The following is a 17,118-nucleotide window of genomic DNA, read 5'->3' as shown; positions in this document are numbered from 1 at the left end:
ACTTCTCATAAATAAAAAAAGAAAATAATCTCAAATATATAAAAGAAGACAACCCCATTAGTATCTTTATTCTGTGCCTTTCAAGAGCTCTACCCCAGGGGCCTGGGATTGAACTCTGCAACTCATTAAATAACAAAAAACCCTTGCCACGTTTATGGCCTATACTCTGTCCTCCCTACCGTGGCTAAGCCACAACAAGCCGGTGCCTGGATTAGCCGCATATCCTGTCTGCTTAGGGATGCCATTGAGGGGGTAATTGAGGAAACGGCAAAAAGGCAACAATGCTTGTCTCGTTCACTCCCTCTTCAATATGCTTTTTGCGGCCTTTTTCATGCTCTATAAACAATTCATCCTCTCTTTCATTTACTGTATGCATTGTTGAAGGTGGTGGGCTTGACTTTGTGGAAATCCGTGTGGAAGTCTGGGTGTTTAGGTGACACTTTTTATTTTAGTGTTTTATTAGTCACAGGAAGCAGCAACATTAGCACCTACCTGTTAGCAAACGATGCTAGTCCGCAAATAGTGACTTTATTTTCTTACAAACACATATGAAAAGTATGGATACGCTTGATTGAATATATATTTTTTTGTAACTTTAGGTGGGATACTCTGCATGTACGTCAATTTACAATATGTTGTTTTATAGATTATTTAAATATATGTAACATTTGTAAAATAGCAAGTGTTTGCACATCTGACATCAGTACTATAAAGGGAACTATTCGTAATATTTTAAGTAAAGGCATCCATAGAACTTAAGGCAATGTAGAAAATTCATAGAATTACTTTGCATAAATTAAATAATAAGGGGTAAGCATTTAAATATAAACATTCAGCCAACAAAATGTAGCAATACAGCAATTCTTGGGGATTTTCTTGTCTCTTTTTATTTTAATTAGACTGCTTTCCATCGAAAGTACGACTGCTTTATTTATTCTGCCCTGGCTGGGGATTTCCACCCTGGACCGACTGAGGGAATGAAGCAATCCCTAGCTGAGCTTGGTCCGACACAAGCGATCATTTTTCAGTTTTCTACTCTGGGGCTTAAAATGATTTACCTCCACTCAGACATACGCTGACTGGCTCACAGCCAAAACAGAAAGACCAGACTGATCACTCACTATCACTATCTACCACTGAGACCTCTCTCTCCCTCCCTCTCTCTCTCTCTCTTCTCTCTCTCTCTCTCTCTCTCTCTCTCTCTCTCTCTCTCTCTCTCTCTCTCTCTCTCTCTCTCTCTCTCTCTCTCTCTCTCTCTCACACACACAAACACACACTTTCTGCAGGTCTTTGCCCTGTTTCTTTTTTAATTTCCATCTCATTTTCTGATTTTTGACTCTCTGATTTTACATTTCTGTCTTATACTCAGTGCCCCCTGCCCTTGGCTGCATATTTATATCTGTTTCCCACTTTCCCTTTTTTGCATTTATTTTATTCTGTTTTTTGGTTTTTATTTCATTATTTTACTTCATCATATCCTTTGTCCATTCTTTCTCTTTAAAATGTAGCATGTTATGATGTTCCTTTTTATTTTCAGCACAATTCACACTATGCATATGCTGGGCCCATCAGTGCAGTAGCTTGAAATATACATATAAATGTAATATAAATATTACATTACTTCACTGAAAAAAAATTATACGCTGGATTTACTAATATATATATATATATATATATATATATATATATATATACACACACACACACACACACACACACACACACTCACCTAAAGTATTATTAGGAACACCATACTAATACTGTGTTGGACCCCCTTTCACCTTCAGAACTGCTTTAATTCTACGTGGCATTGATTCAACAAGGTGCTGAAAGCATTCTTTAGAAATGTTTGCCCATATTGATAGGGTTCCATCTTGCAGTTGATGGAGATTTGTGGGATGCACATCCAGGGCATGAAGCTCCCGTTCCACCACATCCCAAAGATGTTCTATTGGGTTGAGATCTGGTGACTGTGAGGGCCATTTTAATACAGTGAGATCATTGTTATGTTCAAGAAACCGATTTGAAATGATTCAAGCTTTGTGACATGGTGCATTATCCTGCTGGAAGTAGCCATTAGAGGATGGGTACATGGTGGTCAGAAAGGGATGGACATGGTCGGAAACAATGCTCAGGTAGGCCGTGGCATTTAAACGATGCACAATTGGCACTAAGGGGCCTAAAGTGTGCCAAGAAAACATCCCCCACACCATTACACCACCACCAGCAGCCTGCACAGTGGTAACAAGGCATGATGGATCCATGTTCTCCTTCTGTTTACGCCAAATTCTGACTCTACCATCTGAATGTCTCAACAGAAATCGAGACTCATCAGACCAGGCAAGATTTTTCCAGTCTTCAACTTTCCAATTTTGGTGAGCTTGTGCAAATAGTAGCCTCTTTTTCCTATGTGTAGTGGAGATGAGTGGTACCCGGTGGGGTCTTCTGCTGTTGTAGCCCATCCGCCCTTAAGGTTGTGCGTGTTGTGGCTTCACAAATGCTTTGCTGCATACCTCGGTTGTAACTAGTGTTTTTTTCAGTAAAAGTTGCTCTTCTATTAGCTTGAATCAGTCGGCCCAATCTCCTCTGACCTCTAGCATCAACAAGGCATTTTTGCCTACATGACTGCCGCATACTGAATGTTTTCCCTTTTCACACCATTCTTTGTAAATCCTAGAAATGGCTGTGCGTGAAAATCCCAGTGACTGAGCAGATTGTTAAATACTCAGACCGGCCCGTCTGGCACCAACAACAATGCCACGCTCAAAATTGCTTAAATCACCTTTCTTTCCCATTCTGACGTTCAGTTTGGAGTTCAGGAGATTGTCTTGACCAGGACCACACCCCTAAATGCATTGAAGCAACTGCCATGTGATTGGTTGATTACATAATTGCATTAATGAGAAATTGAACAGGTGTTCCTAATAATTCTTTAGGTGAGTGTATATATAGTTTAGATTTAGATTTAAGACAGTGTGCTCTCATGTACACGTTTTAACGAGGGACAATGTTACGGGGTAACCAACATTGATAAAACTTAATTTACATGATAAAACTTAATTGAATTTACTAAATAATGTGTTTATTTAGAATTACTCACCTTTTTGTGTTATTTTTACTTTAATTTGGTTAAAAAACAAGAATTAATTTTTTAAAATAGAATTTACTTGATTCAATGACCAATGCAGTGCATGTAATGTCTATGGATGATTACAAGAAAAAATTGTACTTCAAGATGTACGCATTTAGTATGGAATGAACCATGTCACTCTTTTGTGTCTGTGACTGGCCTGTGGAAAGAATTCCCAGATCCCAGTAAAACAGTGTCCATCATATTCTTGTTTGTGAGTAGTACACCTAAATCAAACTAGTCAAAGATGCTAAGACAAACCGCTATGACAAACTGGTTTTAAAAATATAGGTGACGCCAGCCCAGGTGTACACATTGTACCAACTAGAGAGAGACCAAGAACAAACAACAGGCAATAAAATGACTAGAGAACAAAATATTGCAAAGGGAGGTCAAACACTGTTTTATCAATTGCTTTTTTCCTTCACATTCAGTGCAAATATTTTTTCCCGGGAAGTTTTTTGTTTACAGTTCCTGCGTTTTTGTGTGCTTGAGTTTGTGTAAGAAATGATTTTCTGAATCACAACACTTCAGCAGGACACTGTCAGTCTTTAAATGGCTTCAGGGCTTTGAGCTTCTGTCTTGTTTGTGCTTGGCTGATAAATGGATGGCTTGTTAGCACCATGCAGCACAGCAACAAAATGTCAAAAAAGCAGTTGTCATACTGGTTTGAAAGTTTAACCATAATTTTATATATATCATGCAAACTTTGTGATCTGTATATTATTCACTAGAACTGAGAACTATACTGTATTTAAACGATTTCTGATTAAGCTAACATGTTAGACATTAAGCTATAAAGCATTTTAACATGGAATATTCAATCACAAAATTATGCTAAATAAATAACTATATTAGACAGTGATGTTTTTTCTATCCCAAATCCTTTACAGTTATGGCGTTTGGATGTATTTGGAATAGAGCCATTAAAATAAGCTCTCTGTGTTTAATAACTCTGACCAGGCCAGTTTTACATACCATGTATTGTCTCCACAAGGGGGACTAAGGGACTTTACAGTGCATTAGATTTCATTTACACCATCTTAATATGTAACACACCGGATCAATGGCATATGGCTCTTATGAGGTACACTACATTATGATAAGGCAATATGTTACATTACTAGCTCAATGAACACAACCAGAACTGCCCTGTGGTGAATTCTGTATTGACATAATGCCCCATTTTTTTTAGATTTTAGACAGTGTGCTCTCATGTACACGTTTTAATGAGGGATAATGTTGCAGAGTAACCGACGCCTCAGGTCAGAAGTGCTTGAAGGAAGTGTTTAGTAATGGAGGTTGAGAGAGAGCCCTCGTACCCCTCCTGCTGCTTACAACAAAAAAGCATCTATACCAGTCCATTGAATTATTACAGTAGATCAGATTTAGTTTGTTAGATACTGAAGCTACCAGGTTCCCTGAGATCAAACTATAGTCAGTATTATGGTTGAAGGAAGAAATGAATATTTCAAAATAAATTAAGAATGTAATTGTGTAATTATTTTGTAATTGCACTAATTTTGTAAATAAACTAGGGGGTTTTAAATCTCATTTGATTTTTTCCTGTAACACATGCTATATCTTACCTCTGTGGGAAAGAAACTTAAAACCTATGGTTACTGTGCAGCCCACTCCATATGTTGGTTATTTAAAGAAATCTTCTTAAAGTGATGATAGAGATATTGCATATTTACAATATGTTTAAGAGTACAATCATTTGAAACTTATACGCACTCATGCTAACTCTTTCTGTAGAGTGAATTGTTGAAATGGCTAGCTGAGGGGAAGCTGAAAGCTTTGTCTGTGACACATGGGTTTCCGCTATCAGCCCCTTGACCTGACTACTAAATCTTATTTGAGGCAACTGGCTGTGAGGAGAGGATGACATCATGCTTCCATGCCCATGAAGTGATGTCATAATGCATTTATTACAGTTGCTACAGTAATTGTTTAAAGAGCCAATGTACATTCAATGCTCTTGCCGTCATCGACCTAACAGAGAATTCAGCTTTGACTTCATAAATTTGGACTTTGATCAGTTTTACATGATGCCATTGGAATAATTTGTCTATGTACTGGATGTCCCTTTTTGACCCAAGCATCGGTTGAAAAAACCCATCATTTTTTATCCTGTAAGAAGCTTTTATATGTCGTGACAACCAAGAATCTCATTTATTTTAGCCATATGTACACATCCTCTATGCTGTTCATGAAAGACACGTGCTGATTGACCTGGGATCCTCCACAGTGTCCAAAGCTTTGTTATCTATGCAGTCCGAGAAAGAAAAAAGACCTTGTTACTATAAAGGAAAATGTCAGGGATGGTAAATAGGGCCAACATGGCAATTAAGTACAAAAGCTGTCTGGACAGAGAGAAAGACAGAAAGAAATCCTTACAAACAAGCTAATGGCTCTACAGGCTAATGACTCGGTCGGCTTGAGGAATTTCTCTTTCTAATTTGACAAAAACTGAAAAGCAGAAAGGCAGACTGCAAAGATTATTGACAACAAGCCAAATGGTTTTGCTTTCACAATCAGTAGATAAGCAACCCAGGCCTGATACGGACACGCTTAAAATGCCCTTCCTCACCCCCACACACGTTCACACACACTCAAGTCCATTCTGATTTTAACAAAAGCTTTAAGAATCTTTTATAAGGCGTGACAGCCATGTATCCCAATTATATTAGCCATATGTATGCAGTCTAAAATGCTGGGTTGTCTGTAAGATATGGACAACCCAAACCTAGAAAATGTCCATATCATTGTTAATGGTCAGAGTAAGGAGTCTTAATAAAAAGGTTGTACTAATATGTACCATTAAAGGTGGTGCATGTTAATTTTAGCAGGATTGCAACCAGCAGCTCACCCCTCAATAAAACGCATATGGTAGTCGCCACAAGACAAACATGTTGTTGTCTAAAACATTGTGGGGACGAAATACGCACTGAAGAGAAGTTTGTTCGTTTAGGGCTACTGTAGAAACATGACAGCAACTTCCATGTAGGTGGGCCCGCAGTGTATGGAGATAAAAATGGCTCATTCTAAGGTGATAAAAACACCACAGTTTGTTCTGTAAGGTCTTTATACACCACTGATAATATAGTTATGAATATTATATTGCATTTCTGTCAAGAGATCCTTCTAAAATGTACACAATGAACCTTTAATGTACAGGGATGTATTTTGATTCCAATATATACCTCTGAACTCTTTAGGTGCAAATCTGTACCACCCTAGTGACATCTGGGGTACATATAAGGAGCTCAGATGCAAAAGAAGCTAAAAGCCACCTCCGTCAAAATAAATGTATAATAATGGTATTATACGTTCATCAAATAATTTTACTTCAAATTCACTTAATCCAGGCCACAGGCCATTCAGAAATACTGATTTGTTGGTAGAATCCATTAAACGTTTTGAATTGAAACAACCCAGCATAGGTTAATTTAAATCCTACCGTTGGATTTGTCCATATTTTAACCAACCATGGGTTGAAACAACCTAGCAATGCTTTAGCGGGCATGATCTCCAAATAATAAATAAAAAATATGTACCAAGGACTGATTTTGGGGAATTACTTGTTTCCTATCCATTCAGTCAGTCAATATTTATAAACACTGTCAGATACAAAAATATAATATATTTTATAATTCATTATAAATATTGGAATTTTTTAGCATTCAGTTGGATGAATTAATAAATGGAAAACTGAATTATTGAGTTGCCTGCTGACAGTGTTGCCGAAATAACCATATTTTGCATTTTACACATCTTAAAGCCATAGATATTCTGCCATTTTAATGTTACCAACAGTGGCGCCCGGTGACTTCTCTTCCGAGGTGCGGGAATTCAAAATATGTATTTGGAGTGTCATGTGTGTGGCTCGTCATTTCAAAATATGTGTTTAGTGGGACATGTGAACCTACACTGTAAAAAAATTCTGTAGAAATTGCAGCTGGGTTGCCGGTAATTTGCCGTAGATTTACATTTATGTTATTTACTGGCAAGAGTTTGTTCAAAGTTAAATGTCTTTACAGAGTAAAACTAAAAAAACAGCATCAAGCAAAACATTCTGGAAAACAAAATCTAAAGCAAAAACAGAAAAAGGTTGATGATGATTTCTGGTTCCCAGAATGCTTTGCATGAGGCTGTTATTGTATAGTTTTATTCTGTAAAGATAAAGACATGTTAATATTTAAAATTTATTTAACTTTGAACAAACTCTTGCTAGTAAATAACATAAACGTAAATCTACGGTAAATTTCCGGCAACCCAGCTGCAATAACATTGTAATTTCTACGGAATTTTTTTACAGTGTATGTGCATCATGCGTTATATCAAAATACATGCCTGCTGCATACGGGTCAAAAGGGTTTATGATAAAAGAGACGTTTACGCTCACAAAATACTCGCAAGACACAAATTTAACACTAAACTCTGATTACACATGATATTATCGGCTAAAACCCATCTCTTCCACCATTACCTTACTTCTTAGGACTTACTATTTTTCTCTATTTCACTTTTATCCTCATCTCTATCTGTAGATTCTTGCATACATTAAAAAAAACCTTTTATTAAAAATTACTAACCAAATCTTGGCTATATATGCTGTGTTAGACTTGACGAGACTATTTCCGATGCACTTATGTATTACTGTTCTTGTGTTGCTATAATTGCTTCTATTGTTTGCCTCATTTGTAAGTCGCTTTGGACAAAAGAGTCTGCTAAATGACTAAAAGTAAATGTAATATATATACAGGATGGGCTAAAAATAAGTTTAAACAAGCTTCGCATTGTGCGACTCGAAAAAGAAGTAAACAGCCGCCACTGGTTACTGGCTAACATGATCCAGAAGTGAACTAATTTAACTCAAACATTTAGTTTGAAATTGACATAGTTTAGGCAATTTAAAGCTTTTTGCCTCTCCGCTTTCCTTTCCCAATTCAAATAACAGTTTTCTAGTACATTTTCCCTTTAAAGTGGTGTCAGAGATCACATAGCTTCAGCATTGCCTGTACCCATCTCATCCCTAGCAGTGGGCGGCAGTGGAAGTCTGTGTTATGTGTTGATATGTAGGGCAGTATGTTGGTAGGGTAGTGTGTGAGCCGTGCTATGCTGTACACCAACAGAAAGGAGACTCCCGCACCCTCGCAACATGTTCAAGCGTTTTCTCTTTCTCTCTCTCTCCTTCCCTCTCCCTTGCTCTTCAACTCAAATTAGCAGTTTAGGGAATAGATCTCTCTCACATAAAGCGCTTAGACTTGTTACAGCTGCTGGTTTTCCCCCCGCCTTGCCCTTACCCACAGGCCAAGGACATCTCTAAGCGCTGTATGTGTCTGGAATATGATTTTAAGGTAGTGGTCGCTCACAATGCGCTTTTGTAGATGTTTGATTTTCTACACCTGAATACACACACACACGCTACACCACACCTTAGCGCATGTTGTGTGCTTATTTCACGTTTGTGATAATTAATAGCTTTATGCCACCCGTCAGAGTGATTATGTTTGTGACAATGCAAACACTTAATGAGATTTTCAGCACACATGGAAACACAGGTGCAGGACGTGAATAAACAGACGTCTTTTCCTTCTCTCTTTTTTCTTGTAAGTGGTGCTTGCTAAGGGAAGCATCACTTTTGCTCATAATTAGGGTTAGACCCCTAACGCTAAGCGTTGGGGTGTAGTTTCCTTCCACACTGTTTGTGCTGCAAACACGAATGATGCCTCAAATTAAGGAAAGATGTGCCGTTACTTTTTCAAAGCAATACGGCTTATGATTTTCACCTGGTAGATGATAAAATAGGCAAACATTTTCTTACAAGCGGTGGGTTCCTTTCTTTCAAACATCTACCCAGACAACAACTAAGCAATGCAAGCACTAAGAAATGTACTGAAACACTAAGACTATCTTAAAAAGCATGTATACTCATGTTTTGTATTTCTCATCCAAGTTTTCTTTCTCTAGGATACATAAAACAACACACTCTCGTTTACACACATGCATATAACACCCAAAGCCGTATAGCTGTACATACACACACGCATAGACAAACAGACAGGCATGCAGCACACACTAAGCAAATCTGTTTGAAGTCTGGGCTAGAATAAAAAAGAGACCCCCTCACACATGAAGAATTCATGCAGTAAGGGGCATGTGTGTGTGTGTAAGGGTAAGCGGGAGAGAGAGATAGAGAGAGCGAGGGAGCGCTGATTCCTTTTTTTGGCCGTGGGGAGTGAAAAGGGGCTGGGCTGAGTAAAAAGACAGAGAGCAAGGGAAGAGAGGGAGAAAGTGTATGAATGAGTGTGTTTGAGAAGCAGGGCAGCTGCCAGCGTTCCTTCGACAGCAACAGCCGAATCCAGACTGCTGGATTCCTGCCTCTCCTCCATTTGGCGGAGCAAAAGAGGGATGGATGACATGAAGAACCGGGATGCGTGACAGAGGAGGTGGATTGAATATCAAAAGTGTTCCAGGGAGTTACAGAGGAATGGAAAGAAAAGTTCTTGTATGGTTTGGTGCATGCTGGAAGGTGCACAGAAAAATTGTATGAAGACAGAAAAAAGGAGAGCTCCAAAAGTCAGATGTGTCAGAACTTCCATTGACTGATGTTTGCAGATGACATGATCTATAAATTGCAGTCTTTCAGATGTTTGTGCATTGAGAATGGGCAGTGAGCAGAGCTTTTACCTTTGTAATTACTTTTTGAAGAGTTTCTTTTTGATGTTTTTCTTTTTGATGGCGAAATGTGGATATGGACACATGGATAATGTTCTCTTGCATCCTGGCTGCCTTTTTCTGGGTATGAGTTGCGAATACAATAGATGATGGATTGGAAAGAAGTGTAAGTACTTTAAAACCTTTTCTGCTCAGTGTGTGCTGTAGGTGGGTTTTGGGGGTGGGTGACCCGTGCTCAGTTTTGTAATGCCATTGCCGATGTCAATCCCAACACACCCGTCTTACCACTAGGAATTTTCGCTTTGTCCACTGAGCTCACCTGCCAGTTCTACAAAGGCTGCTGTCTGATTGTTTATACATACTTGGGATATGGATTGCTTCTTGACTGCACAACTTGTCAAAGCATGTATGTTTAGTGCAGAGCTTGTGTGCGTGTTTGTGTGTACGTTGCAGGTGGATAAGTAGCAGAAAGTGCATGCACACAGACTTGTTCTTTATGTCTGCTCTCCGTTTATTTACTGGTTTTTTTTAAAACGTTAGAGAGAGAGAGAGAGAGAGAGGGAGAGAGAGAGAGGGAGAGAGAGAGAGAGAGAGAGAGAGAGAGAGAGCATTAAAGAGGGAGAATGTGTGTCTTAATAAGCAATTAAGTATTAGTATCAGTTTTAGTCTACAGGTTAGCATGCTGCGATATCGTGGATTCATGAACTGCTTAATTACTGTACAAGCACTTAATTGAAACCAATTTATCTGTTATTTTATCTTCGGCAAAAACATAAATAAATGTAAGGGCACTTAAAAAATTTATTTGCACTCATGCACTGTAAGATTTTATTCTTAATCTTTATATTTTTTATATTTAATAAGAACTTTGTATTAACTAATGCAGAACATGTTAAGTGTATTATAACTTATATAAGGAACTGTTAAAATATTGGCCAATCCAAATTTTGTCTATTTACTGGTTTCATTTACATTGTTTTATAAAACAGAATTTGAGTTGTGTTGGTTTATATTGACTGAATCTTTTTATTATTACTTGTAAAGATGTTTGTCACATCTATGTCTGCTTGTTTTACCAGGATTTTTGACACACGGCACATATGCGCACACACATAACTCCTGCTCTGTCTGACTCACTATGTCTGTCGCTTTATCTTTTTCAGTTGTTCTGTCTGTCTCTCACACATACTGTGTTCTCAATGCAGTACTCACACATTTCCATAATCCCCTCCTTATGTTTGTACACACACACAGACAGAAACCCACATGCGCGAGCACACACACACACACACACATGCATGCATGCATGAATGCACGCACACACACGCACACACTCATGTCTCCAGTGGTCCACCAGTTCCCTGGGGAGGAGCTCCTCCTGTATTCCTCCTGGATGTTATAATTATTTCATCAGCGAGCGGTGTGTTCTGTGATTGTGCTCTCAGGCTGCTGCTGGACGGAGCGAGAGAGAGAGAGAGAGAAAGCAAGAGAGAGGGGTGGGGCAGGGGGGAGAAAGAAAAGATAGGGAGGGGTTGTCACTTCTAGAAGTATGGAGTGATGCAGAGAGGGGTGAGATACAGAAAGAAAGGGTGTATTGCTAGACATGCTCTGACACAAGCGCACGCTGCATGTCCAAAAGGCTGGTGACTAGACTAATGAGCAGGGATTACTCTGCTTTAGAAATAAAGACATTTGTGGCCCAGTCTGTAAAAAACCCAGCTAAAGTCATGTTTGTGATTTATTGATGTATGCATAAATCATCCTACATTATGTTAAGAACATTCTGTTAAAGTATAACCTAAATATATTTACTATTAAATTAAAATGAAAGGGAAATCAATTAGTAAAATTCAGATTAACTTTAGCCTGGATTTCACAGACAGGATCAAAATTAATTTTATTGACTATACAGTTCTTTTGTTCCAATATTAGATAAGATGTTTACATTTTTTATGTTAAAATGCTTTCTCCTAATATGTAGAACGCTGAAAGTGATTTATTTGAAGGCCAATTTCCCTGTGTCCATGTGCTATTGTGTTTGTTTGACTATCCCAACCACTCCGTCACAGTTCAACAAAAGGTGTGATTTTGAGGCAGGGCTAACAATTTGCGTGCCCAGTGTGTGTTATGAAAACCTGTTTAGAACGTTCATTATTTTTGGTAATGTTTTCGGTAACGCTATTGTGGCACCAAAAGTACACACTTTACTTTAAAGAGGAGATTTCACAAGACTTTTTTTAAGATGTCACATAAATCTTTGGAGTCCCAAGAGTGCCAAAGTTTTAGCTCAAAATATCGTATAGATCATTTATTATAGCATGTTAAAATTGTCACTTTGTAGTTGTGTGCAAACAATGTGCAATTTTGGGCGTGTCCTTTAACATGCAAATGAGGTGATCTCTGTACAAAATGACAGTGGTGTGATTGGATTGTGCAGATTAAGGGGCGGTTTTATCCCCTTCTGACATCACCAGGGGAGCCAAATTTCAATGACCTATTTTTTCACATGCTTGTGGAGAATGGTTTACCAAAACTTTACAATCCAAATCATATGGTCAAATCATCTGGTTATCTTCTGTTCTTTTTAGCATGATGCCATTTAAATGATCTCCAAAATATGTTTGGGTCATGAAAGTGATGATTGACTTCAGGGTTCTAGCATGAGTTTTAGAACTATAGCACTGGTGGCCATACAGCAGATTCGGGTTCACTAAAAATACATCCACTGTTTGTTGACAGATTTTGGAACTGAGCCTAGATTCAGTGTCTACATCTTTGGATCAGTCAAGAGCTATCAGGTGACTAATTTGCCTGGACAACGTGTTGGTCTGTCAGTAATTTTGAGTGTTCTTCAAAGTGTGCATTTAGTGATCAATTACAGAAAACAGCTGTGATCTGTCATGCTTTCTAGCCCTAATGTAGCTCTTAACATGAGCTAAGCCCCCAAACGTCACTTGATATCCATTGGCTCACACGGTTGTTATCCTCATATGTTAATTCAGTCGGCAGAACAATTGTAAAGTTCAGCCTGAGGTTATTGATATTGCAGGCTGGGAAGATAGCTGTTGCTTTGGTTAAGGTCTAAGGACACAACCATTACCACCACTATATCTATCTAGTTAAAAAGTGATATCTCATATGGATTTTCAGATTAATTGCCAGGCTGTATCTGGGTCAATATAATGACGAACTTAGCTAATGGCTAATGTTAGGTTAGGGGAATGAAGGCCTTCGGGCTAACTACAGGGCCGACCCCATTAGCCTCAGTGTTATGTTTTTAGAGGACATTTATAAGGGTTTCAGTGTGCCTATTTAGTTGCGAAATAGAGAGAGGGAAGTACTGCCTAAAGAGAAACTGTGAACGAGGGAACCCAGTCGGTGTTTACTTTGGCAATTCAATAGCGGGCTTTTGACCTTTTAGGTCTGATTTTATAGCTTTCAGTTTTAAATGTCAAACTATACTATTAAATCAATCAGACCAGATTGATTTTTGCACACACAAGCCTTTGTCTGAATGGAATGGGATAACAGATATATGGAGCTCTCCTTGGAAGTCGATTTTACTGAGTTTTAGCTCGATTTAGATAAAAATGCATTTCAGTACCGAGTGGATTTGGGAGACTGCTTTGTTGACTCTTTGTTATTAATGTGACAGCAGGATTTGCTCTACATTTTTGCATTTAACTTCATCCCACTTAATGCACCAACATACATTTGCATCATGAACATTAGTGAAACTTCATAGCATATCAAACTACTTATTATTTGTTTAAAATAAAACACGAAAGTAATGTGTATTGAGTATGGTGTGGTCATAATTCCTATCCTGTTTTTGTTTGTTGTCTCAGGGCTGCTCAAAAGCTGAACCTGTCATCCAAAAGGAAGAAACAGCAGCCACCACTGGCATACTCCCCGGAGCCCTCCATCTACCCCACTAACTTTAGTGCTGTTCTCCAGTTTTCTCCTCCACCTGCTCCACCATGTCTGCTCAGGGCGGGGTCAAAGGCCAAGGAGAACCCTGGCATGGGCAAGGTCAGTGTAATGTTTTCTTTTTTTAACTGTACCAGGTTGGAAGGTATGGCATACCTATTTTGACCATTATTTTAGTTCTTCATTTCGTTTAAACGTAAACATTGCATATGCAAAAAGAATACCAATTGTGCATTACCAGCAGTACCCATATGAAAGTGAACAGATTGTGTTTTTGGGATCTGAGCTTTGGATCTTGGCCAAGAGTAGTGAGTTGTCAGCATCTGCACAGCCCTCCTCATTATACAGAGGGTTTTGTCTTTAACACCATATTACAGTATATGTATAGTAATAGCATGGACAGTTTCCAGATTAGATGCCACCTGTTTAGTAGCATGATTGTAGAACATTATGCCAAAAGCTCTAGCCCACTAAAATAATTGATAAGTGCCTATTCAGAATAGACTCATTACAACCCAGCTTTACAAATGAGCGTCCCTTTCGTTCCACTGAAAAAACCCATCTGATGCTGCTTGAATGGACTCCAGTTGTTGGCAGCTTTTATGATAACTATAAAAAGCTACAGGCATTATAATAATTGCCCAGCCGTCTGTGTGCGGCTATTTTGTTTTGCACAATTACCATCTTGTGCAGAAGAAAGCCCCTCATCAAGACACGTCTTAATATACTGAACTTCTTCACTAGATTCTATACCACACTTCTAAAGCAATACAAAGGAATACTTTGTATTAGAAACATATGGTGACTAAGACATTAAAACAATATTTTTAGTCTCTGGCCAATAATACTCAAAAAAGCTGACACACCAGCTTGACCCGGCTGGAAGACCAGCTTTGCCAGACTTGGGGGACTAGCTTAAACCAGTTACTTCCATTGTAAACTAGTTGTAACCTGCTACTTCCATTGTAAACCAGCTTGTAAAGTCCAGCCAACCAGCTAAACCAAGCTGGCCAAGATTTCAGCCTGGTCAAGCTAGTTACCTTTAGGGCGCACTCACATTATCCAAACCAAACCATGCCCCAGCGCGATTGTCACCCCTCCCTACTCCCCCAGATGCACGCACTCACACTGTACTTCTTATCGATCCGAGTCCGGGCGCGCTTTCATCATTAAGATGTGATTGTTTTGAAAAAAGCAGGAAGTAAAGCGCTCTCTTAAAACTGGAACCCACCGTAATGATACGTTTGTGTTTTTTATTCAGAGTCGTTTGGTGCGCAATTACAGACAGCCCTCTCACATGTCATCATGTTGCTTAGTTGATCTGTCATGTGTGCAGCTCGGACATTCACTTAACCCCGCTGCTCGTAGCAAAAGGTTTTTACGGAGGCAGATGAAAGTGAGTGGTCGCGCAACTGACGTCTTCACCTTTTGAATCGCGCCCAGGCGCGATTGCGCTCACACCACAGCCTTCCGCGCCTGAGCCCAAGTGAACCGCGCTCCGGCCCACCTCTGCAACCCGGCCGCGGCGCGATTGAACAATCCGCGCCCGGGCACGGAACAGAGCGATCACACTAGTCAAACAAACCAGGCTCTGGGGGTCAAACGCGCCAGAGTGCGGTTTGGTTTGGATAGTGTAAGTGTGCCCTTAGTTTACCTCTAAAACCAGTCTGTTAAACCACCTAAAACCAGGCTGGGAGACCTGCTAAAATCAGTCAGTTTTTTCAGTAGGGAATTGTGACACACCAGGTTTTAACATGGGCAAATGTGATCAAGATTTGGTAAAAAAAAAAGTCTGTTTTTCATCAGTTTTTGGTCAAATTCACACAATATGATTATGGCTTTGATTATGTAATTATTGCAGAGCAAAAGGTCAATTTATAGCAAATTAGGAGGTAGATTTTGAATTAATAGAGTGTTCTTGAAGCTCAAGTGGTAGAGCATTTTGTTAGCAGCCCAAAAGATTATGGGTTTGATTCCAAAGAACTTATACTGAAAAAAGTATAGCATGAATGCACTGTAGTGGATGCCAAATGCCTAAATGTACATGCAGATTGCTGTTTGGATCGACTTAAAGGACTGTATTACGTGGTAACCATACGGAAGCCATGAAAAACCAACAGCCGAGGGATCAATTCCCTCAAACCTCATCTCAAATGGCCAACAAATGTAAAGCCCAACAGCCCACATATCTGCGGTGTCTATATTGCGGCCCCGTTCTGTGGCCAGTCATATATGGCAGCCTATTTCCAATGTCACAAGCGTAATTTGTTCCCCACGTGCACATGTCCATCAGAGTAATCGGCCCCTGCAGAGCGAGTGAGGGGGAGTTCACAGCGGGCCGACGCTGTGGCGCAGGCATGCCGCTTGGCCCCGGGTGCCGTGGAATAGGATCAGCAGTGCAGACATTGTTTTATAGCAATGGAGCCTAAGTGCTGTAATTGTATCTTCACTACGAATCAACCGTGGAATACTGTAGCTTTGTGTGGCTCTGAGTGATATATGGAGTCCATGATGTTTTCCTATGGTATGTTTGTTTAACTCTACTGTATTTGCCTCAAATGTTAGCGGTTAACCGTGACACAATCGTGACAATGTGCAGTATTACTGAAATAATGGCTGGATTTGTTAGTGTGCTCTGTGTGTGGTCAATGTTAATGATATGGTAGAGGGTGTTTTGTTGAAAAGTTTCCTCCCTGTTCAGCTGTATTTATGTTAGAAAATGAGTTTGCTGTTGAATGAGTAACTGTTGCACCACAGGACTCTGTGTTAAGTTAATATATCTTTGTTTAAACTGATATTCATCACTTTATGTTGCTTGCAATGTTGTATGACTTTCTTGTATAGCCATACTGTTGGTAAATTTAATTTAATTTTTTTTAACATTTTCAGTTGATTTTATCATCAAATTTCGCTTGGTTCCTTTGTTTAGGTCAAAGTGATGATGCGCATCTGTCCAACTCTGGGAGTTCTGGATTCGTCTGAGTCCATGTCCTTCCTAAAGGTGGACACTCGTAAGAAACAGTTGACCCTCTACGATCCCTCACTCAACACACAGCCCACCTCAGTGCACAGACGTGCAGCGCTGCCCGCCCCAAAGATGTTTGCCTTCGATGCTGTTTTTTCCCAAGATGCCTCTCAAGTAAGATCCACTGTGGAGATGTTTTATCTTTGTTGCCCTTTCCATGAAGTTATGATACTTTTGATGCAAAATATTGTGTTAGTTCCAGGATGATATCTGAGAACCACACACACATTCTTAGCAGGGCAAGGGGCTTAATACAAAATTGCCCATTTTGGGGCAGCACCAATCTTTAAAGTATGAGCTCAACAGCTGTTTCTTTAAGTTTAGAAAATAGTTTGAATTCCAGACTCAC

General features: G+C 39.3%; 1 protein-coding gene across 3 annotated transcripts in view; it reads left to right on the top strand.

Annotated features, from left to right (window-relative positions):
• kif26ab (kinesin family member 26Ab) overlaps positions 1–17,118 on the top strand; it is a 107,085-nt gene that overhangs the window by 68,639 nt on the left and 21,328 nt on the right. For 2 of the 3 annotated variants that reach the window (XM_065288669.1, XM_065288668.1), the window contains exons 5-6: positions 13,663–13,846; positions 16,674–16,883. In XM_065288669.1, the coding sequence (XP_065144741.1) occupies positions 13,663–13,846; positions 16,674–16,883 (394 nt within the window). Of the gene's footprint in view, positions 1–9,426; positions 9,981–13,662; positions 13,847–16,673; positions 16,884–17,118 lie in introns of those variants that run through there. The other variant, XM_065288670.2, reaches the window with a different exon arrangement.

Source organism: Paramisgurnus dabryanus, chromosome 17 (genome assembly GCF_030506205.2).
Source record: "Paramisgurnus dabryanus chromosome 17, PD_genome_1.1, whole genome shotgun sequence".
NCBI lineage: Eukaryota > Metazoa > Chordata > Actinopteri > Cypriniformes > Cobitidae > Paramisgurnus > Paramisgurnus dabryanus.
Note: the sequence above shows the minus strand (reverse complement) of the source record. Positions and strands in the feature narration are given on the sequence as shown.